Source organism: Pelmatolapia mariae, linkage group LG23 (genome assembly GCF_036321145.2).
Source record: "Pelmatolapia mariae isolate MD_Pm_ZW linkage group LG23, Pm_UMD_F_2, whole genome shotgun sequence".
NCBI lineage: Eukaryota > Metazoa > Chordata > Actinopteri > Cichliformes > Cichlidae > Pelmatolapia > Pelmatolapia mariae.
Genome location: NC_086246.1, coordinates 51,136,348 through 51,161,493, shown reverse-complemented (window position 1 = coordinate 51,161,493; position 25,146 = coordinate 51,136,348). Strand labels below are relative to the sequence as shown.

General features: G+C 42.1%; 1 protein-coding gene across 4 annotated transcripts in view; it reads right to left on the bottom strand.

Annotated features, from left to right (window-relative positions):
- The window catches only part of pex5la (peroxisomal biogenesis factor 5-like a), a 113,860-nt gene that overhangs the window by 68,877 nt on the left and 19,837 nt on the right, over positions 1 to 25,146 (bottom strand). The window contains exon 2 of one of the 4 annotated variants that reach the window (XM_063467350.1): positions 3,040 to 3,097. The exons of the other annotated variants lie outside the window; for them this stretch is intronic. Coding sequence (XP_063323420.1) covers positions 3,040 to 3,048 — 9 coding nt within the window. The 5' untranslated portion in view covers positions 3,049 to 3,097. The remainder of the gene's footprint in view (positions 1 to 3,039; positions 3,098 to 25,146) is intronic. 4 annotated transcript variants of the gene reach the window in all.

The window sequence follows — 25,146 nt, the reverse complement described above, 5'->3', positions numbered from 1 at the left end:
TATTACATGTACGTTACTGTTTTTAGTAATCCATTACTTCAGACAGGGTTCTGATCTCTCCCAAATTAGGAAGCAGTTTCTTCAGCCAATGGCAAAACAAGGAGTCTGTCATAGATGATTTGGTTCCCACGGAGCCCTAATCTCAGTGTCATGGAGTCAGTGTGGGATTATATCAGGAGACACAGAGACTGTCTTTAAATATGAAGAATTAAAGATACTTAAACATATCTGAGCTTAATCAGATGTTTATCAAACAACATTTCATATGGGGCTATTAAGGATTTATCTTTCGGTCTAAGACTTTGAAATTTCAGTAAATGGCACAACTATTACATGCTTTAATCAACCCGCTGTTCAAACCTGTCTCTAACTCCAAGCAATTAGAATATTTAGCTTTTAATTGTTCATCTAAGTCGTGGCAATAAATGAAAAAAAAAAAACAACTAACTGAAACACACAAAAACATTATTTACTAAAAGGCAGTTTGTTTCTCCTTCTAAGGTTACATTTCAGAGGTTAGAACTGTATCATTTATAACATTTTTGAACATCTGTAACATTCTTACTGACAGGAGTCTGTTGAGTTTGTACTGATACAGTGGGGGAAATAATTATTTCATTAGTTTGCTCACTTAGTAGTACAAACACATTACATAAAAGTTATACTTAAATAGATTTTGGTTGATATTTTTTCACTACCACAACAATTACAGACTGTTTATTTCTTGGAAGTGAGCAAAATTACAAATTTAGCCGAGGAATAAATAATAATTACCCCCACTTTATAGATACAGACAGTTTATGGCCACAATTGTATTTAAGTTGCTTTTTAAATACAAATCATCTCCCACGATCAGGAAAGAGAGAAAGCAAAAATAACAGTGTGTGATATACTCATATTGGACTTATTGATTGTTTAGCTGTCTCCATCTACACTCAGATGTAACAATCTGCTAACAATGGCAGGTTTTATTTATTGAGATTTTGCAGTTCAGCGGAAATTATGTTTTTATTTTTGTTTGCCAGCTTTTTATGGCTGGATTATCTGTATTTGAAATGTTCCTGCTGGTATTAATGCCACATGCTGAGTTTAACATTTAAAAACTTTTGTTGAAAACGTCCTTTAACTACCGACGACATTCTCTGTGGGCAGTTTGAGACTAAATCTTGTGAAACATGATATCCCCCCAAGCAGTTTAAAATTACACAAGCCTGTGAGCATTAATTATTCCTTATGTAAGTCACTATCTCCTCATTTAAAACCCGATAACACTGTAGTGCGCTGCCAGGTGATGCATCTCATACAACAAAGATAAAGTGGCCTGCAGTAATGAGCAATGAGCAATATTATATTTTGAGTGAGACAATAGTTACTTTTATGTCTTACTTGGCATTCAGTGGACACATTTCACATTACTTTTACACAAAGAAATTCATTTGTTTTACAAAAACTGTTTTAGGAATTAAAGTTTGTCACATTAGATTTTTTCCTTTTATCAACGTTGTGTATGTTTTACACTGTGAGCTCACAGGAGATGATTAAATGACACCATTATATCTCTGGTGGCTCACTGGGACCAGTTTGACTATATGTGAACACTGTAAGTTTTGTAAAACTTTATATTCAGCCATGTATTTTAAAATTTACCACAAGCTTGTATGTTCATTACATAAAAAAATATAGAATTTCAAGTTGCCGTATTCTTATTGATAAATCCTGTATATTGAGGGTCCTGCAGTATCTTAGCTGTTCCTAGGACTGCGATCTTCTGGGCAAAGATCTCCGATGTTGTTCCTGGGATCTGCTGGAGCCACTCGCCTAGCTTGGGAGTCACCGCACCGAGCGCTCTGATTACCACTGGGACCACTGTTACCTTCACCCTCCACATCTTCTCCAGCTGTTCTCTGAGCCCTTGGTACTTCTCCAGCTTCTCGTGTTCCTTTTTCCTGATGTTGCTGTCATTCGGTATCACTACATCTATCACTGTTTCTCAGTTAGCCTGGATGTTGGGTATCAAAGATCCCATAGGTCCCTCATCCCACTCATGTAACCTCTTCTGCTGGGGTTACATAGTAGCATTCCAACAGTGACCTATTTTTCCTCTCTTGCCCACCGATGCCCTTCTCTCTGTTGGAGTAGCCCACTTCTCATCAGGGTGCCCTGGTTCCTCATCACCTGACGCAGACCTTGTTAATCCGGGCAAGTCCGATCTATATATATATATATATATATATATATATATATATATATATATATACACATATACATAATCTCCCTCACCAAAATACATGACTACACAATTTGTGTATTTATTTTAGAAGTGACTTTTTTTTATATTTGCATAAACTCCAGGCCTGGAGGGCCGGTGTCCTGCAGGTTTTAGATCTCACCCTGGGTCAACACACCTGATTCAAATGATTAGTTCATTACCAGGCCTCTGGAGAACTTCAAGACATGTTGAGGAGGTCATTTAAATCAGCTGTGTTGGGTCAGGGACACATCTAAAACCTGCAGGACACCGACCCTCGAGGCCTGGAGTTGGACACCCCTGGTCTATGGGGATTAAATAATTTTTTTAAACAGCATTAGCGACCCTTCATTACTTCAATTTTCCTGCATTTAGCGTTGGCTTAATTTGTCAGGTTGCTGCTTGGTATAATAGCTGTATTGGTGTGGTGGTTTCAGTGGTTTTTTTGAGGGAATTTGTTTTGAATTCTTATTTTAAAAGAATTATTTAATAAGGAAATACTAGAGAAAATCTATAAGGTTAAATGGCGACAAAGCAACATATAAAAGCAGAGAAACATTTTTAGATAAAAAGTGCAAATAGTCACTTTTATCAACCATTGGTAGATGAAAGTTTCACTGAGATATCACAGATATATTCAGATATAGTGATAAATAAGGACATAACATCAATTCTTTACTTTATGGTCAGAAACCTGGACACAGCTTGCGTGCCATGTTAGCCACATGGTACAGTATGAAGTAGATTTTGATGCATGTCTTTGCGCTGCTGGCTCACCTCTAGCCTCTCACCTCTTTCATGTTTTCCTCTTGGCTTCAGAGAGAAGCCGCAAACAATAGCTGGGTCCCTCTGTGGAAATGGAAAATTGATCACAGTCAGGGATGAGCTTATCCTCTGTGGGTTTGAGTGGAAAATGTTTGCTGCACTACTGAGTGCAGTGAGCTGATATATGGTGGCAAATAATAATAATAAGCGGTCCACTGGAGCATTGTGACTGACTCAAACAGAAGATGTAAATAAATAAGGCAGACTCTCCACATACAAATCTGTTCCTTCACAAAAGCTAAAGTTCAGATTTCAGAGCAGAGCTGCACTCAGACCTCTGCTGCTGAGAAGAAGCGGTGCTTTGTCACTGACACAGAGAACAGACAAACATCTTAGTTGAATAAGTTTGGACATGTGGTGGAATGGGCTAGGATTAACATTCATACATCCTAAATCTATCACATGAAGACATACAGCATGAAAAGTCTCAGGCCCTTCTGTATTTTTTATATTTGGTTTGGAAAATAAACAGAAATAGTTACGAGAATTTATTGAAAGGTGAAAGCATTTCCAATCTACGTTCATTATTCCATCAGTTAATAATAATAACACCACTGACTGAAAAGCCCAAACTGTGACAGAGTGTGACGATCCTGGGTTATTTCACCCAGCGTTTGGAGCTTTCTTGTGTTTTCATGCCATTTTGTATCATGTTTAAGTCTCTTTGGTAGTCTTAAGTGTGTCCAACTCCAGTCCTCAAAAGCTGCTGTGCTACAGCGTTTAGCTGCATCCCTGCTCCAACACAGCTGAATGAGATGGTTGGATTACCTCGTCAGCATGCCATCAAGCTTGGCAAAGGCCTGGTAACAAGCCATCATTAGAGTCAGGTGTGTCGGAACAAGAGCGCATCTAAAAGCTGCAGGACAGCAGCTCTCGGGGATAAATAAAGTCTGTGTGACTCTGACTCTCACTCGAGGACTGGAGTTGGACACCCCTGTCTAGCGCCTTGGTTATTCCTGTTTAGATTTTCATTATTTCGTATTTCCCCCTTTGTGTCTTTGCCCTCGGTGTGTCTGTGATTATCTTTGTTGTGAGTTCTTGTGTCTCGTTTCCCTCGTGTTTCATTCTGTGTTCCCCTGCCTGTCATGTTATCCATGTTTCCCCAGTCATGTCTCTGTGTGTGTGTGTTCCCGTTACTTCCTGTTTTACTTTGGTAGTCTCCTGTCTCTGTGTTATGTTTAGCTTTGCGTCCTGTGTCTGGTTGTGTGTAATTTGCCCCGGCTGTGTTCCCCATGAGTTTCCTGTTCCCTCGTTGTTCCCTGTGTATCTCCCTCATACCGTCTGTGTGTTCTGCCTGCCTGGTTTATTTTGTATCTTCAGGTTTACTTAAGTTTTACCTCCGCGTACAAGCCTCCATTGGGTCCTTTCCTGCCTGCCTGCACGCAGACCGTGACACAGAGTTTCGACCATGTTTTACAGATGGCTGTCTTGGCCTCCTCTGTACCGTAGAACGTTTTGGCATTTTTCATAGATATGTGGAAAAACTTTGAAAAACCTCCAGAAAGCCCAGAGTACTGCTGAAGACCAGTTTGTTCCACAGTACTGTACATGTAAAAAAATATTAGCCGTTACCTTTAAAAATACGCTTTTCTCTTTGATGGAAAGGGAGAACGACGAGGTTCAGACAGAAATGCACCCCCTCCTTAAGATATTGATGTCAATAACTGACTTCCAGTAGTGCTAATACTGTGGATAAGGCTTACCATCACTTTTACTGCTGATATTTAAACCCAGGTGGCTCGTAAGAAGGTTTTCTGTCAGTGTGACATTTCATGCCATGTTTACTGGCCTTCATACTTGTTATGGGGATAGCTTCTTATAATGAATGGGGAACTTTGGCAGCAAACATGCCACTGAAAGCTGCAACCTGATGTGCTTGAAAAATAATTTAGGTAATTTATTGTGCTTACAGCAGCTCATCCATCACTGTCACAAACTATTGGCTCGCACGGTCCAGCGCGAGTCTTTGCAGCAGCAGCACATTAAGACGAAGCATTCCTTTGTTGGAGGCTAATACAAATCATGTTCAAAATTACTTCCTGCAGCTGAAGGAAATTTACGTTCCAGTACAAAAAACTGCACTCTACACTAAGGCTTGTCTGCTGAGAATATTTAGTACCCACTCGTGTTCCCTAGTAGTTTATAAAGACTTGAGAAATGTGACATAAAGTCAGTGTCGGGCTAATAAACATGTCTGAGCTCTAGACATGATCTAACTCTCAAAGCCTAAAACTAATTTAAAGGACACTGTTTAGTTTGTAAAGCAATGTTCTTTTGTGCTTGTGGGAAATTATCTTATTTAAATGCAATTATTCAAATGTGCACATGATTATAATCCTGAAACACAGCGTGGTGGATTCATTTCTCATGTCTAATCAGGTTTTTGATTCCTTGGTTACCTCATTTCCTCCATAACAACGCTGCAGTTCGAGCCACTGAACTAATTAGATGCGTCAATGGCTGCAGAAAAGTTGTTTTTTAATTGTTTTGTGTTGTAATGTTATCTAATGTACCATACTGTAGCATAGTGTCACAGTTCTATAATAACAAAGAAGTGGTTCTTATTCTGACAACTTTTTATAATTCAAAACATTTCAACACCTGGTAAACTAAGCATTGTGTGTGTGAGAGGCATATTTAATTTCCTCTACATGTTAGACATGAAAATGTGCAGCCTGTAAACTGATTTGGGGGCTTTGACACATTTTCCCGATACATTTGAAAATAACAGGACAAAAACTAAAATGTAATAAATGTTTAACTGCATGTGTCTTCCTGTCTTTATGCTGAGCTATGCTATAACTGGCTCCACTTCACCTGTAGTACCAATCTTCATCCCTTCCTCAAAGTCAGATTACACCAATTCATAGATTCATTTATTAAAATAACAATAAAAGTAAATTCGGTCTGGTATCTTGTGAAGTAAATCAACTTATCCTGTTCAACCGCACATGGCTTGGTTGGTGATCTAACTAATGCCTCGCCTGGTGATTTCACAGAAAAGTCTGTGTGGATTTAAGCTCTAGTGACGGTTTAAGTGTCTCAGTCAACAAAAGAAGTTTCAGCGATTCACTGGAAACATTTATGCAGCTGCATTCCTGCACCAGCAGCATTTACTACTGTCAGGTTTGTGCTGCAAATCAGACCCAAGAAAAACTGTTTGACTTTGCTTTAGTGTCACACACAAAGGACAGACTGTCTTGTAAGGTCAAAACATGAGAGACAGTCTTAAGAAAGTGTTAAAAACTGGAACACAAAAGCTGCCAGTGTTAGGGCTTTTTTTTACTGTTACATGTAGACGCATCCGCAAATCGCTACCTTATCGTGGTGGAGGGGTTTGTGTGTCCCAGGGATCCCAGGGGCTATGTTGTCCGGGGGCTAGTAGGGTCTCCCATGGCAAATTGGTCCTGGGTGAGGGACCAGACAAAGAGCTATTCAGAAGACCCCTATGAGAAGACCATCAAGGAACAATTCACCCTGCCCGGGATAGGATTAGCCGGCCCCGCCCTGGAGCCAAGGGAGGTGGCTGGGCTTTAGTCCATGGGGCCTGGCAGGGCACGGCCCGAAAAAGGGATATGGGCCCATCTTCCTGCAGACCACCACCCACAGGAGGCACCGTAGGGTTCGGGTGCTTTGTGAGCCGGGCGGCGCCCAGGAGCAGAGGCCCTGGCGGACCGACCCCCGGCTACCAAGACATGTAGATGGTTAAAAGAATGACCCTAAAGTCTGTGGACATGATCTATTATATTCATATACATTACTAGTACAAACATCTACAGACATAAAGGATTCCAAGCTTGTTTACCGTGTCTAAGGAGGAATGATGCAAGGAAGTATAAAAAGATCCTGTTTTTACAAACAATCTGATGTGGATAAGATTAAAAAGCAGGGTCCCACTGAAAGAAAAATGTCTTCATAGTGCTATTAGAGACCAAATCCTCAGAGGCTCAATTTACCAGAGCTCAAACATGAAACCCAAATTCAAAAAACAAGCTGCTGTGGAGTGATGCTAACATATTATTTATGACAAGCCATGTCTCCCAACTAATGGTGGATCCAATGATGTTTACTGTACTGCAGATGTAGTCCTCAATTTATCAGCAAAGAATTAATTAACTGCTGTTTCATCAACACTCTCTATAATAAGGTTAGATTTATGTACAGGAAAATCATCATTCCACAGTTTCCCTGTAAACCTAATTTCAGTGCAGCAGAACTGGATGTATTTCATTATGGGGAGGATGTGCCATGGCAGAGCTTTCACAAAATGAAGTGACACTCTGGGAAAGGCAGAGGACGGTAATGCCTTATAATGGGGATAGATGGTGAAAAGCTGTCCCTGAGGGTTTACAGACGGCTGCTCCCTAGGACAACTGAGAAAACATGGCTTAAATGAAATGAGAGCAAAGGCAGCATGCTACTGAGTGTGCACCAGACTACTATAGCCCAATCACCCATGAATCCATCTCTTCAGCTCACACCGGTAACAATCAAATGCAGTCAGTGACAGGATGCACAGTACATCTGACCAGGGTTCTCAGGACTTCACTTTTGTCATCTTACAGCCTTATTCAACCAAAATGTTGCTTGAGATTTTCACAAATTTATGAAAAATAAAAAAACCTAAATACAGCACGCACAAGTACTCACAGTAGTTCTAAGCAATTACAGCCTCAAGCCTTTTGAGTATGACGCGACAAGCTTGGCACACCTATTTTTGGGCAGTTTCTCCCATTTTTCTCTGCAGAGCCTCTCAAGCTCCATCAAGTCGGATGTGCACAGTCATTTTCTGATCTCTCCAGAAATATTCACTTGGGCTCAGGTCTGGGCTCTGGCTGGGTCACTCAGAGACATTCACAGAGTGGTCCCAAAGCCAACAAGGTTATCAGCAAGGATGTGTCTGTGCATCATTGTATACATCTTTCCCTCGACCCTGACTAGTCGTCCCAGTTCCTGCTGCCACAAAACATCCCCACTGCATGATGCCACCACCACCATACTTCACTGTATTGGCCAGGTAAGTGATGCCTGCCGTTCTATGGCGTTATTTTTGTGCCACTATTCTGAGTGCATGTAAAAAAAAATTTGAGCGCACGTAAACAAAATTTGCAGGTGCAAGTGTTGCATTTTGAGGAGAAATTTATTTTGAGCGAAGAAAAGCTAAATTTGAGTGAACAAAATTCATTGCTGCGTGCAAAAAATGTATTTCAGTGTTTGCTATTATCCACACACACACACAACAGCAGCCCCTCTCGCTCAGTTTTTGCATTTGCGCTCGCTCACAATGTGTTGCTTGCGCTCTCACATTTCTACCCGTGCGCGCTCAACTCTTTCTGTACACCCTTATATTTGTGCCACAAAACCAGCCAATCACAGACTTGGATGCAAAATAAATCTGATTGGAGACCAAAACAGCCAATCAGCTCGAAATGACGAAATGCAATATCCCAGAATCCATTTCGTCCAAAACTCAAACGAGGCAGTGGCGGAGGAACACAGAGTGGCGGAGTTTGAAATATTACTCTTTCTGGGTCACAAAATAAACTTTTAAGATATTTTCTTGCGAGAATGGTGCTGTGTAAACTTCAAATATCTGCTCGATTTATCAAGACATCACATATTTGCATAAGTGCTCTAATGTTTTGGGAGATGCCTGTTACCCACCAGCTGACCGCATAGCTGGACTGGCCATTGGGCATACCGGACATTTGCCCGGTGGGCCGATGGTGATTTTTCATTTTTATGTTTGTTTGTTTGTTTGTTTGTTTGTTTGTTTGTTTGTTTTAAATGGTATAAACAATGAAAGGTGGTGGATTAGCCAATTGGTCATGATCAACTCTGGGCTGGACCAATTACAATACATCTGTATTGAGAGGAAAAGGAACGCGATTCGTCCCGGAGTTCAGCTAGAATGGAAAAGACACAAAGCTGAAGTTATTCTGTCTTTGCTGCACAGCTGCCTCTTCTCCTCTCATTCTCCCCCCTCCCTCTCCTGTTGCTACTTCAGTCATGAAACTAATCAATGATCAGCTGATCGTCTCTCTTGTTTGTTTATCGCCCACTTTGCACCAGAAAGAAGAAACCATGGATGTTGCGTTAAACAACAGCAGCACGTTTAAGCTTGATCAGCTGTTGTTAGAATTTATTTAATATTAATTTCTAGTATCAGCTGATGTTTGCTGGAGCCACAGCTGTAAAAGCTGCTGGTCATGATGTCAGTTTGGATATGTGGTGAGAGGAAAACATGAAGGTGATACAAATCATCCATATATACCAACAAGACCGTTTACATCACTGTCACAACAGCGTTTGTTTCAGTTTAAAGGCTTTATGGTTTTCCTATAATACCTGGTGGTGGTTTTGTCAGTTCAGCCTTTTATATTATGTTTAACCTGAGTGACCACCCGGTCAGCTGGTGGGTAACAGGCATCTCCCAAAACATTAGAGCACTTTTGCAAATATGTGATGTCTTGATAAATCGAGCAGATATTTGAAGTTTACACAGCACCATTCTGGCATGAAAATATCTTAAAAGTTTATTTTGTGACCCAGAAAGAGTAATATTTCAAACTCCACCACTCTGCGTTCCTCCGCCACTGCCTCGTTTGAGTTTTGGATGAAATGCATTCTGGGATATTGCATTTCGTCATTTCGAGCTGATTGGAGACCAAAACAGCCAATCAGATTTTTTTGCATCCAAGTCTGTGATTGGCTGGTTTTGTGGCACAAATATAAGGGTGTACAGAAAGAGTTGAGCGCGCACGGGCAGAAATGTTGAGAGCACAAGCAACACATTGCGAGCAAGCGCAAATGCAAAAACTGAGCGAGAGGGGCTGCTATTGTGTGTGTGTGTGTGTGTGTGTGTGTGTGTGTGTGTGTGTGTGTGGATAATAGCAAACACTGAAATACATTTTTTGCATGCAGCAATGAATTTTGTTCACTCAAATTTAGCTTTTCTTCGCTCAAAATAAATTTCTCCTCAAAATGCAACACTTGCACCTGCAATTTTTTTTTACATGCGCTCAGAATAGTGGCACAAAAATAACGCCAGACCTTTCAAGTTAAACAGTTGGTTTCATTAGACCAGAGACCAGAGGACTATCACGTGCGTTTTACTGAGGACCATACAGGCCTGATTGATGGAGTGCTTCAGAAATGCTTGTCCTTCTGGAAGGTTCTCCCCTCTCCACAGAGCAACACCGGAGCCGGAGTAACCATCTGATTCTTGCTCACCTCCCTTACCAAGACCCTTCTTCCCCAATCACCCAGATTGGCCAGCTCCAGGAAGAGTCTTGGTGATTCCAAACTTCTTTTATTTATGGATGATGGAGGCCACTGTGATCACTGATACCTTCAATTGTACAGAAATCTTTCTATATCCCTCCTTAGATCTGTGCTTCAGACAAGTGAGTGCCTTTCCAAATTATGCCCAGCCAACTGGACTTACCACGGGTGGACTCAGGTTGTAGAAACATCTGACAGGTGTGGGGTGGAGAAAGGATGCACCTGAGCTCAATTTTGAGTGTCATGAAAAGGCTGTAGATACTTATGTAATTTTATCTTTTAGTTTTTTATTTTTAATAAATTTGCAAGACTTTCAAGCATTTTTTTTTTGTCACTGCAGGAGGATTACTTTACAAAACCCCCAGAGTCAAGATCTGAAAGGATGTTATTAAAGAGAGAGTTAGAAAAAAAAATGTAAAACAGCCTGCTGACACACAACAATATGATACTAATACAATTACAACTACTGTTTCTCTTTTGTACATTAGTTTTCAGTTTTTATTTTTCTAATATATCTTTAATGAACTTTTTCTCGCTGTTGTCTGTGCTGCTGTAACAAGTGAATTTACCCAGTGTGGGATTAATAAAGTCTGTGTGTCTACAAAGCTTCCAAATGTGCATTAGAAAAGTGGCTCTGATGCTCACAATGAAATGTGAACATGAAACACAGGCCGGGGCTCATAAAAGATTCACACGGGATCACAGAGCATGTAAAAAGCATGTCAGTTCAAGTTAGACTGTACAAGGGGGGAGATCGACATCCTACACCACCTGACCGATGAGTATGTAGGCAGACTGGACACTGTATCCACTCGTCTGTAAGTACTTGTAAACTGGTGAGAGAAACAGCTGAGGAAGTGTCAGCATCACTGTGAAAGGTGGCTGGATGGTACTCATTAGTGACAGCTCTGGGCCCATCCCAGATGGAGTATTCACACGAGACTCGTGTTTGTTGGCAGATGAACATTTCATTAACTGGAATCCGATTTGGCAGAGAAAAATAAGGATTTTGTCGGTTGTCAGTGTGCTTGGTTGAGCACTCGGAGCGCTGGATAAAGTGTTGCTGTTTGTCATTATAACTGCATACATTAACATTTAATCTAATGCTAAAGAACTGTGTGTGTGTGTGGAGGTAAGGAAACTGAAAGAGATAATAGGATTTAAAACTAATCGAACTGTCAATAAATGTATGTTTTGTTCCTTGTGATGTCTCTTTCAAAAACAACAGTAACTACTTTCATATGTATTTGGCTTTAATAAGAATTACATGTGAAATGAGGCACTTGGTTTCAGAGGATTGTTGCCTCATGATGTGTTTATCTTTTAGCACGGCCTTTGTTTTTGTTCACTCTCGAGGAGTGACTCCACTCTCAGAAACCAAAATAATGGGCTTTGTTTCGACTTCCACTCTCTTAGGCAGAAGACTGATTTGTTTTTCTCCCCTGATTCTTTAAACGAGTCATCGTGTCAAAAAGGTGAGATGGAACGACAACGCATCAAAGTTGGTCTGTGCACGGATTATTGTGTTTTAGGAAAACCCATTGATAGTTCTGTATGGTGTGTCAGATCCAATGGATAAAGAGCACGCTTTTATGTCAGCACTATTTTATATAGCTGTACTAATATATATATAGTCACCTATTATTCATTGAAGCTACAGGAGACGTCAAACTGTGAAATTTGCAGTCAGATTAAGAAAAGAATAACTTTACTGTGCTCTCACAGTCGTTATGTTCTGACTTTCATAACCTTCACTTGCTGCTACCACGGGGGATTTTGAATAAAGTATGGGCTGCTGCTCATTTTGGTTGTTCATTAATTTAGTTGTGAAAGAATGGCAGCTTGTGAGCTGAGCTGTAATGTTCAGCATATAATGAGAAGATTTTTTGTTCAAACCGATGCCAGATAAAGCGTCTGGGATATGTAAGGCTTCCTGGATGACATGATTAAAACATTTGTACAACATGAAAACTGTTAATCTTTGTACCTCACAAAAAACAAAAGAGCTCATTTATCTTCTGATTCTCACTCAGAGTTTATATTCTGTCATAAGCAAAGCTGTGGCAAAGGTTAAGGACAGTTTTGTGACCTTAAGTAAAGCTCTACATTTAATGTTGCACTATTCACCTTTCATAACACTTTGTAGGCAGACACAACAGTGGAGCTGTGCAGGTATGTCTCCTGTTAGCTGTGGCCATGCACCGTGTTGCTGATGAGAGTCACACAACAAAGAGTTTTTTTCCACATAAAAGTAATGTAGACTTAATCAGGGTATATACGTATTTGTTGTTACCAGTTAAAGTTAAACAATACCAGTGACGTTCCACCAGGGAAAGCAAAGCAGGCACTGCTTGCCCAGAAAAATCTAAAATAGACATAAATTACAGTGATAATCACAAACTTAAAGCATTTCAAACAGTGTTCAGTCTCATAAGCTTCCATCATCCTGTGGATATAGATGTGTATTATGTGGAATACGTTTGACTCTGCTTGTCTTCCATTCCACTGGAATCTGTAGTACAGGTCTGTTTCATGAGTGTGTCTGTGTGCCCCTTTAACATAGCCTGAGCTTGCCAAGCTGAGAGCCAGCAGCTTCTTCTGGCTGTTTGTGCCAGGCTGTTGTAGGTAAAGCCCCGCGTCTCTGACAGGAAACAGAGGGGAGACTACCATGCTAGACAAGGCGCTGCTGGCTCTGGCTTCACTGCTCTGAGATCAGATATTATCTGTGCATTTGTGGAAAGAAAATTGCATTAGCAAGCATTTTGAGATTTATTGTCTTAACATGTCGCTTTGCTCTTACTAACTACCTTGACCATCAATGTAAGCAGAGAAGTCACTGATAGGGAAGGCCAAAGGTCACATATAATGTCGACATAAATAGAGTTCATCTCATTAACTGGTTCACCGGGTATACTGGACCAAGGCCATTTCATAGTAGTAGGCCCCTACATTTTTGAGAGTCACAGTCAGCACCTCGAAGACATGAGCTGACACTGCTTCTGTGTTAAGCTGTGTTTCACGACTTTACCCCTTTATTGTTCCCTGCACCTTAGCAGTAAACTTATACCTCTCTGACATGGTGTAAAAAAGTGCCATCAACAATAAAAAGGAGGCTGATGTCATTGCTGCATGTTGGATACCTGCAGTCTAGTTTGTCAGTAGGATTTCAATGAAGGAGAGCCAAACTCCAGCAGACTAAAAAAATACTAAATGCAAAATGTAGAATGTATTAAAAACTGAGGAGTGATTTCATAAAAGTTAAATGATTTTAAATAAAGACTGTGAGAATAATAAACCTTGCTTCTTACCACTGCACACTTTAGACAAAACACGGTGAAGTGAGATTATAAAACTAAACTAAACAGAAACAACTGAGTTCACCTTACACGATTAAAAGTTGTTCATGTGGCAACTGAGGATTAAGTGAGAAAAGAAGACTTGGCTGTTTAAGCAGTAGAAAGAAAATTAAATACATCTATGAAATTCCAACGAGTTATTGAATATAATACATTTGCAGTACTGAAGATAAAAAATTAATTTCCCCTGGAAAACATAGCCATGGGAGCAAAGTGTTCAGTTTCTTTGCCTGCAGTGACAGCCTTCTGTTGGCTGCATAGACTTATACAGTGTTATTAGACTGACTTTATTGTTCAGTCCCCAGAAAAGCCCAAGTGACCTGGCAGCAAGGCTCATAAAAGTAAGTCAAGCAATGTCTTTATTTGAGCTGTAAAACAAATAATGGTGAGTCAGTTCTCTCCACAGTAGCTACAGACTAACACTCAGAAATACCATCTGTGAGTTCCTGAAAGAAGCGGTGAACCTGTGAAATACCAGCAATTCCTCATGTGAATTTGCTTCTCAATGCACTGTGTCGACAAAGAGTAATGACATGCCGTGTTGGCTTGGTTTATTTTAAACAACAAACCCACTCACAGAGCAGGTGTAGTTGGTTTTTATAAAGAGTTTTAATGTGTGGTGTAAAGCAGTGGTTTACAGTAGTGTTTATGGTATTTTCATTATAGTTCAGAGGACACTGACTGTCCAAAAAATGAAAGTAAATTCAGGTTGACATAAAATATCCTCCCACTTTCGGTAACATCTTTCTTTACTGATTTCAAATAACTGATTTCTGTCATGAATCAGAAATCTGCAGAAAACCCTTTTATTTGATGTTGAAGGCCTGATGGACACCAGTGAGAACAATACACTAATCCAGACGTTAAACCCCTCCCACGATGGCGTAATCAAACGGACAGTCCCAGTCTCTCTACTTTACCATGTTCAATATAGCATAACTGCTTACTCCACCTGTACCTTCAGCCAAACTCTTCCCTCCCTCATCAGTGCTCAGTATGCACAGTTTCACCAACAGCAGCAGAGCCACCAGCTGGAGGATAAAATAAAAAGCTGACATTACTGTCATGAAAGAGTGCGCCGTCATCTCCATTCCTGACATGTTTCGGCACATCTGTTGCTATAATTAATACGAGTGAAAATAGCAAGGGCAGAGCAGAGCAACACTGAAAGACTACTAAACAAATATCATTTTTTATTCTTTATTTAACAGTGATTTGTAATTCCTCCTCTTCCAGGAACCACCTAGAAACACTCTGCAGCCCCTCTCTTATCTCCACATATCCTGGCAGAACCAAACGCTTTAGACTCAGTGACCAATATGCTCTTTCCTCATTACCTGCTCCATTAAGAAAAACTGTAGCGAAAGAGGACATTGAGCCTCTCTTGCGAAGCCAGCCCAAGTCATTACTTACACTATAGCTGTGCTGCTACTTGCAGCTTGGCCTGCAGCTGGTAACAATGAGGGATGATGGTAAAAGAGGAGGATCCCCTTTGTGCATTGAGCAAGAGGATACAGTAACCTGATTACTAGCGGCTAGCTGGAAAATAGCATTACATTCTCGCTGCAGACACATCTCTCAGTTCAAGCCGCTGACTGTCCTAGATCAGGGCAGCTGCACAGCGTTTTTTTTCCTGTAAATGAGTTTGTCATTGTGCTTTTTAAAGTAGCTGTCATATGTGTGGCTTCTACGCAGGCATCTGCATCTGAGCAATTGCAAAATATGGCTTCTGCATTCATTATTATTCTACTCCACCAAGATGTGTTTGATTTAATTATCCATTTAGAATAGGGGATGCTGGTTCGGGTGCCTTTCAATTATATGACAAAGATGTTGTTGAGTACAGTATTCCCTTGGAGATTATTGCTAAGATGCAGACTGTAGGAAGAAAATGGATCATATTGTGTAACTTCAAAGCTGAGAGCTAATCACAGGCCGACCTTTTAATAGTTGACTTAAACCAGAAAATTGCCTTTAATCACTTGGATACCTGCAATTAAATTCAGGCCCACACATTTGTCTGTTCTGTCTCAAGTATCAGTGGGACTGAAATAGACCTGGAGCTATTTAAGGAGAGAGAGAGGGGGATAGGAATAAAAGACACTGACATACGGCAAAAACTAAATCAGGAGTATACAGCAACCATAGTGGCTCTGAGCACTTTGAGCTAAATACTTAAGTCAGCATGAGAATAATGAGTAGCAAAGCTAACATGCTGATGCAATGCAGGCAGAATGTTTGCAAACGTCAGCATTTAGGTTGCAAGCTAGCTGGATTCCAGATTTGTTTTTGCTGTTTAATAATGTTTAGTATACTGTAGGCTACAGGCGTAGCTTGTGGCCTATAGGCAACAACACGCGGAGATGTTGAAATGCATCAAGGGTAAACTTGCGATGGCATTTGAAACATTTATCTTCTATGAAGTCTTTACACAGATACAGGATATTTATTGATGCCATGCAGAGCAGTTGACCTTGTTATGGGCTTTAGCTGCATTTGGGTGTAAGCACTTACACCCAAAGCGGAATGCGGCTCGGGCAGTGGCTGAAGCAAAAACTCGGGTGTGGGAGGAGTTCGGAGAGGCCATGGAAAAAGACTTTCGGACAGCCTCGAGAGATTCTGGCAAACCGTCAGGCGTCTCAGGAGGGGAAAGCAGTGCTCTACCTGCACTGTGTATAGTGCTGGCGGAGCGCTGCTGACTTCGACTGAGAAAATTGTCGGGCGGTGGAAGGAATACTTCGAGGACCTCCTTAATCCCACTGACATGTCTTCCGAGGAGGAAGCAGAGTCTGGGGATAAGAGGGACGACCCGCCAATTTCTGGGGGCGAGGTCACTGAGGCAGTTAAACAACTCCTTGGTGGCAGAGCCCCTGGTGTTGATGAGGTGCGCCCCGAGTTCCTGAAGGCTCTGGACGTTGTAGGGCTGTCCTGGTTGACACGCCTCTACAATGTTGCGTGGAGATCAGGGGCAGTACCCCTGGACTGGCAGACCGGGGTGGTGGTCCCCATCTTTAAGAAGGGGGACCGGAGGGTGTGTTCCAACTACAGGGGGATCACACTCCTCAGCCTCACTGGGAAAGTCTATGCCAGGGTGCTGGAAAGGAGAGTCCGTCCGCTAGTCGAACCTCAGATACAGGAGGAACAATGCGGTTTTCGTCCTGGTCGTGGAACACTGGACCAGCTCTTTACCCGCTCAAGGATACTTGAGGGTGCATGGGAGTTTGCCCAACCAGTCTACGTGTGTTTTGTGGACTTGGAGAAGGCATTCAACCGTGTCCTTCGGGGTGTCCTGTGGGAGGTGCTGCGGGAGTATGGGGTGTCTGGCCCATTGCTACGGGCCATTCGATCCTTATACAACTGTTGCAAGAGCTTGGTTCGCATTGCCGGCAACAAGTCGGACTCGTTCCCGGTGGGTGATGGGCTCCGCCAGGGCTGCCCTTTGTCACCAATTCTGTTCATAATTTTTATGGACAGGATTTCTAGGCGCAGCCAAGTGGCGGAGGGCTTTCACTTTGGTGGCCTCAGAATCTCATCTCTGCTTTTCGCGGATGATGTGGTTCTGTTGGCCTCCAGCTCGCACTGGAACAGTTCGCAGCCGAGTGTGAAGCAGCGGGAATGAGGATCAGCACCTCCAAATCTGAGGCCATGGTCCTCAGCCGGAAAAGGGTGGAGTGCCCACTCCGGGTCGGGGATGAGTTCCAGCCCCAAGTGGAGGAGTTCATGTATCTCGGGGTCTTGTTCGCGAGTGATGGGAGAAAGGAGCCGGAGATCGACAGACGGATTGTTGCTGCGGCTGCAGTGATGCAGACGCTGCACCGGTCCGTTGTGGTGAAGAGAGAGCTGAGTGTAAAAGCGAAGCTCTCGATTTACCGGTCGATCTACGTCCCTACCCTCACCTATGGCCACGAGCTGTGAGTAGTGACCGAAAGAACGAGATCGCGGATACAAGCGGCGGAAATGAGCTTCCTCCGAAGGGTGTCTGGCCTCTCCCTTAGAGATGGGTGAGAAGTTCAGCCATCCAGGAGGGGCTCAGAGTAGAGCCGCTGCTCCTCCACATCAAAAGGAGCCAGTTGAGGTGGTTCGGGCATCTGACAAGGATGCCTCCTGGGTGAGGTGTTCCGGGCATGTCCCACCGGGAGGAGGCCCCGGGGCAGACTCAGGACACGCTGGAGAGATTATATCTCTCGGCTGGCCTGGGAGCGCCTTGGTGTTCCTCCGGATAAGCTGGAGGAGGTGGCTGGGGAGAGGGAGGTCTGGGCTTCTCTGCTTAGGCTGCTGCCCCCGCGACCCGGCCCCGGATAAAGCGGAAGAAGATGGATGGACGGATGCATATCGGGCGTCGCTGTGGCGTTGGGATGATTTTAAATAACCATAACTGAAAACCGTGGACCTCCTGGTTGCATTAGAGGCAACCCTGTAGCCTTCATTCTTTGGGCATCAATAGTATTGACCTGTTGTGGACAAGCACACCTGCAGTTATGTCTCTAAAGTAGTAAAAAACATTTCACAAGCAAAACTTGGTTGGTCATCCAAAAACATCTTACTAACGGCCTCCCTGCCTGAAAACAAGTGTTCATATTGTTGGTTTGATCATGTGTGTTCGATGTTACGCTGCGCTACACTTTTAACAGCAAAATCAATTCAAAACAAAAACATCCTTAAGTCATTTTAAGACCACAAGCAACTGCATGACATCCTTGTTGACTTCAGTGCTACCGTGGTGATACCTTTGTGCGCACACACACACACACACACACACACACACACACACACACACACACACACACACACACACACACACACACAGAGTAATCAGGTTGCCCAGACACAGGCCCATGGGGCCCTTGTTACCTTGAGTGACTTTGGCCAATTAAAGCCTTTGAAAATAGCAGCTGCAGGAACAGAGAATTGTTGAGAGGAGGATGAGGAGGAGGGGAGCAGATCCTTATGTGCAACCATTAGCACCACAACAGCCTCCTACCTGTTTTTATCCCTAGACTCCTTTCTTATTTATTCATTGGTCAAAATCCCGCTGACGTCTTTTTCTGTCTCCTGATAGCTTGTTTGATACTGTATGGCTTACTTAAACAGCAAGCAGAGAAGTAAGCAAGAGGCCCATATATATTTGTTAACATATGGTAGGACTGGATCCAGATGACAGGAGGGGAAAATGGCTTAGTTGACAGATGTAAGCTGCGAACCAGGTTTACGGTGTTGTGCATTTACTGGCAGTTGTAGGTCAAGCGTAGACCTCCTGAAATGATGTTATACTTGCCCGCCCTCACCCTGATTACTATGGTGTCACGCTGCCTCTCCTGAGGCCCTGACACCCAGCCCTACCTCCCTGCTGTCAGCCCACGATTTCCTCGTTCACAGGTCCCTTACTGAACTGAAGTCCTGCTGTGCAAATGAGATAGGCTTATTGTTCGAGGACGCTCACCCCTGCTGCGAGAGGAAACGAATGCTCGTTCGATGGAGGTATTTACATATTATAATGAGGCAAGACCACTTCAGAATAAAATATGTACAATATGTATATACTAACAAATAAAAAACTAATAAAAACAATACACATAAATCTTCAAAATAGGCAAGAAAAATTCCACCTACACAAAAAAAGCATTTGGTTTACAAGTAATTCTAATCTAAACTGAACTGACAGGCATTTTGTCTAAAGGACACGATCTGGACCGGCGCCTATTTGGGCTGATACTGTTATCAGGATAAAGTGAGCCAGGAAGCTTTTTGGGCTTCAGGCAGATTCAGACAGAGATAAAGTAAACATTTTTAAAAGCTATTTGAGACACAGAACTACACCTCAGACTGCCAGCATCCTCTTCTCAATCATTTCTAACTCTCTCTGTTTTATTTTATAACTTTGCTTTCGAGCTGCTCTCAAAAACTTGTTTTTTTGGTTGTGTTGTTGCTTTTTTTTAAAATTTAAGCTAAAACAATAAAATGAGCTTTGTAGGCTAGCATTGTGCATATGTTGAACAGTTACCATATTGCAGTGTTGCTATATGCTCACATTACATTACCTCTGTGAATCTGAGGAGCTGAACTATGATCAGAGGGTTTTGATGTTGACAGGTTTTGGTTTGTTATTATCCCATTATAATATTAGTGGGAGTCATCTCTACATTTACTTGTATTCTGTTTATTTTCTGTTTTGTTTTAAAGGTTGTTTTTCATGAGCTAATTTTGCCTTATCACTTGTCATGATTGTCCACACCTGTTTTCAATACGTTCACCTGTGTCTCATCCCCCAATTTGTCATCTCACATTAAGTACTCAGTGTATAAATATTAAAGGTGGGAATCATCAGAAGAATGGCTGTGTGTCTATATGTATGTTAGCCCTGCGACAGGCTGGTCCAGGGTGCACTGATCCTCTCACCCAGCACAGCCGGGACAGACTCCAGCCCCTGTTTGAATTCGGTTTGTGCCGCTTTCTCATCTGCCCGTAAACTCAGACCTATTTTATGAGCTGTATCTATGACATCACAGTGTGTGTGGGAATAGGAGTGAGCAATATAGCCTCAAAATGATTTCATGATATTTCAGGGTAATTCGAAAAGTAATAAATGTCATATTTCAACAAGATATTTATGATGATGTAGAAAAAAAATATTGAACATTTTATCAGTGATTGCAGCCGGTAGCATTTATTTATTAGTGCAAAAAAGTGAAGGGCATTTTACAGCCTTCTTTACAGGGACCTACTGTCACTACCTAATTCAAAGTGTGAACCCACTGCTACAAGGTGCCAGCAGCATTATAATGCAATAATAATTACACAGCAAAAATCAAATACAAAATTAACCTAAGTAGTGTTTGAGCAGCAACTTTTGCGTAAAAGTACAACATCGCGGAGCTGCGTAATACTGTCACACAATAAAAAATATTTTCTACCTGAGATGTGACACCTTTTTAACCGGCTGCTTAAAGCAACGCTTTTCCACAAACAAAGAGAGACTGGGTTAAAGAGAGACACAGGGAGTCGGCTTTAAATGCAAAGGTGTGGGAAAAACGGAAAAGGAACAGCATTTCAAACTTTTGACCAGAACATAAACCCCCTTCTCCCTAGAAGCAGTACGTGCAGAAAAAGAAGGCTCAGAGTCATACAAGCCACCCCTCTAAAGGAACCGAGCTGAAACGAGCTGGGACTCCCATCACTACTTCCTGTTACATGGAGAGCAGTGATCGAGTCCTCCTCGGTGGAGTCATTTGTTTGCTTTTGGGTCACACGTCAGCAGCTGCTAGTGTCCCCCGTTTCTTGCATATTTAGCAAAATATTGGAAGGAGTGGTTGTTGAAGTATTTGCCTTTTTAGATACTACACCCTCATCCAGTGGCGGTCCTAGCCTGTTTGGCGCCCTGGGCGAACACTCCCTCAACACACACACACACACACACACACACAAAACATATTAAGGGTTGTACATTAACATAAAACTGTTGTCGAAACACAGTCCAAAAGATTCAGTAAGCTACATCAGTGTCTACTGTTTACTATCATAGCCAAGTGACTAACAAATGTAAACAGACGTTTTCACTATCCCTACTAATTGATGTTATCTTGTTGTATCTCTGTTTTGGTTGGTCTGTCTGGCTAGTCACAGAAGCACGTTCAGTGAGAGACTGAGATTACCCACAATGCACCACTGACCGACACAGGAAATTATTCCTGCCCGTGGACTGTAAACACTGCAATAGTTACAGCCTTTTTACACACGCTATTTTCTACTCTGGAATATTCTCGGCAGTTTTCTTGATATTTATTTATAATCCCGTCTGTTAATTCTTGATATTTATAATTGAGTGATCTGCATATATTAGTGCTATTTCTTAAATGTGTAAAATCTGTAACATAGTATTGTTTGGAGTTTAGTCTGTTACTGTTGCTATTTTTACCATTTCTTCTTGGAACAACTGTAACCCACATAATTTCCTTAGGGATTAATAAAGTATTCTGATTCTGATTGTTTCAGGATGACCTGCCATTATCCAATGACACATCTGCTTACCTGTATCTTTTGCTCGTTTCTCCTCCTCTTCTTTTCTCTTTTTTCTAAACTGAGCACCTGATGGCTTTGAACTTTTCTTGTCCATCTTGGTTTTAATTTTGCACTCCAGTATGAACACAAATCCCCCAACCCGAGGATCACCACAACATAACCTAATAGACTTACACCTTAGTTCACAGATTCACTTTGTCTAAGGTGTATTTCTGGGATTTCCCACAACCCAGGATTCAAATCATGAATACATAATGGGCTTGGATTTAGAACATTATGAATGAAATGTGCTCTATTTGGAAGCAGCCGCCCCCCTCCCCTTTCGACGGGTTGTGTGTGAGACTTTAAATCATCAAACTGTGAATTATAAATTTTAAATTGTTGATCCCTTTACCCCTGGTCCTAAAGTGTATATTTATTTTCTTACTCTTCTTATATATATTGTTTGTTTACTTGCACTGCTGTAACTGGAGCCTCGTCGTCTCTCTATATACTGGACTGTATGTAGCGGAGATGACAATAAAGTTTACTTTGACTTCAGCAGCGAGCAGGCGCACCGAGGGCTCTCGCGCTCACTTATAGAATTTCGAAAAAACATCGGTGCAAATTATAAGTCTGTATCATAATATCTGCTGTTTTCGTGTTTGTTGTTTTGTTTTATTTTGCGAGTTGGTTATTAGATGCTGCTCCAGCCAGCCAGAGAATCCCCCGCCGCCCCGCCCTCTCCTCCCTGGGCCGCAAGCAGCAGGCGCACCTCGCAAACGGAGGGCGCCCTTACTCCCAGCAAATGGGCGATAGAAAACCGATCGGTGCCTTTGCCATTCCCAATATGCGCTGGCATGACGTCAGGGCAGCATGAGTAGGAGCAAATTTTATTTTTTTTTGCCGATGCCTGTGATGCCGCCCCCCCCCACCACGATGGCTCCCTGGGCAACCGCCCATGTCACCCGTATCAAAAACCGCTACTGCCCTCATCTGAGGTTTTTAGCTCTGATGTGTCTCTGATTGCCGTGCACGCAACTGAACATAAATGCATGCATTATTGCTGATATCATGTAAAAATGTGTTCTGGTATTAGTGCGAACAAAATGATAATTTACTTCCATATAGCACTTCTAACAATCCCATATGTAATAGCCATCTGCTTTGTCCCATCTATGTTTAAAAAACTATCTAAAAGAAGTCCATACATTTCATTTAACTGCAGATTGCTGATTTCTTATTCTGATGCTTCCATCTTTGCTTTACATCTGTTTAAAAAATTGTTGATTTTATTATTCCACAACTAAAAAGATATTTATGATAAGATGTAAGATATTTGTTGCCCCTGCATCTTTGCAATATTGCCAAGCAAAACATTGTGATACTACACTTTATTGATTTTATTTTCCTGTCCTGTGTACCCTTTGTTAAAACATCTTTGTATGTGCTATTTTGTAATATTTGCTCTTTACATCATGCTTTCTCTGGTTTTCTCTCTGTATTTTTTTTGTATTCTTGTTATCTTTTGGACTTATTTTCAGTGTTTTAATTGGCTCTTTAAATGTGCTTTTTTGGTTTCTCTGCCCTGGCAATAAATAGTTTTATGAAATCTGAAAAGTAAAATATTTTCCTAGCACAGCTCAGGAGAGGAATCGTCAAGGCTTCATATATCACCCTCAGACTGCTGGGACAGGCTCCAGCCCCCACTCCCGTGGTCCTCAGTTGGATAAGTGGTTAAGAAAATGGATGGAAGTGGAGGGCCTAAAACGCTGCGCAAACATAATGTAAAGGCATATCCAGGTGGACCATTAAGCAGTCATCATGCACTTAGCAAATCATTGTAGTTACTGATGCTTTAAAAGCATTTACTGGACGAGTTCAGTAGATCCAGTTGGCGTGAGCCGCCGAGTGAAGCGGGTGACCTCACGTGCTCTTTAAAGTGGAAAGTTTCTGGACGTACTTACAGGATTTAGAATTGGGAGCACTTGTAGGTACATGAATGAAAAAGTAGTGCAGTGAATGAACATATAGACTTCCTCATAGTGACAGAAGATCATACAAAGTCATTTCATTTTAAGAAAGGGTGCACTCAGCTGTCTAATGGCCCTATTGTGATCATCTCATTGTAATAGTACAAATCTGTCAAAACAAAGTGGGCCCCATGGAGAGGAGCACACCTTAAGCTGCCAGCTGTTATAGATGGCTCTCTATTGTGACAATGTTTCACAATGGGCAACAATTGCTTCTCTTTCAACATGTCTGTGTGGCTGTCTGAGTGCGTGCATATGTGCGGGTTTGGGGAGGTGTGCAAGTCAGTGTTGGTACACCTGACCCTGTGTGATAAAGAGGCACCGTGACAAAGACAGAAAGAGAGAGACATGCCCACAGGCAGCTCATTACACGTCTACCACAATCATAAGAGATCTGTCAAATGATAAATGCCCTCTCACACTACCATTGATCTCGATGGATGCAGGAAACCATCTAAAGACTGCATGACATCACTGACTAACCCAAAGAGCAATACATGGCCACAAATCTCTGTGACTTCTTATGAGCTCAGTATCCCACTGCATGCATCCATCCATTTATCTATCCATCCATCCATCCATCCATCCATCCATCCATCTTCTTCAGCTATCTGGGGCCGGGTCGCGGGGGCAGTAGCCTAAGCAGAGAAGCCCAGACCTCCCTCTCCCCAGCCACCTCCTCCAGCTTTTCCAGGGGAACACCAAGGCGTTCCCAGGCCATCCGAGAGATATAATCTCTCCAAAATCTAGCTGAGCTTGTCACCCTATCTCTAAGGGAGAGGCCAGCCCCCCTTCGGAGGAAGCTCATTTCTGCTGCTTGTATCCGCAATCTCGATCTTTCAATCATTTCCCACAGCTCGTGTCCATAGGTGAGGGTAGGGACGTAGATCGAGCGGTAAATTGAGAGCTTCGGTTTTACGCTCAGCTCTCTATACACCACGGCGGAGCGGTGCAGCATCCGCATCACTGCAGCCGCAGCACCAATCCATCTGTCGACCTCCGACTCCCTTCTCCTGTCAAAAGTGTGTATCCCACTTTTAAGATATTTTTTTAGTGCTGTTAACTTAAAATAAGCACTAATCCCTTTTGAATTTCATGACCCTGATCAAGGGTTTCTCTGGCTTGATGCCATTTATTACAAGTATATGAGATATCAAAAAGCTGGGCTTTTCTCAGAGCAATGTCCTGATATGACTCTCAGAAATAATCAAAAATCACAAAAGCAGATTTAATGGAGAAAACTGCTGTTCATGTGAAGTAGCTGTTTTGAATGGAGGGGACTCCTCCGACTTTAGAGCAAACTTTTCCTTTGTTGTGTCTCCTCATGTATTGATGGTACTGAAAGCACATTTAGACACAGTTTGTCTTTTTTTCTCTGATCCCTCGATACCTTTCTTTTTTACTC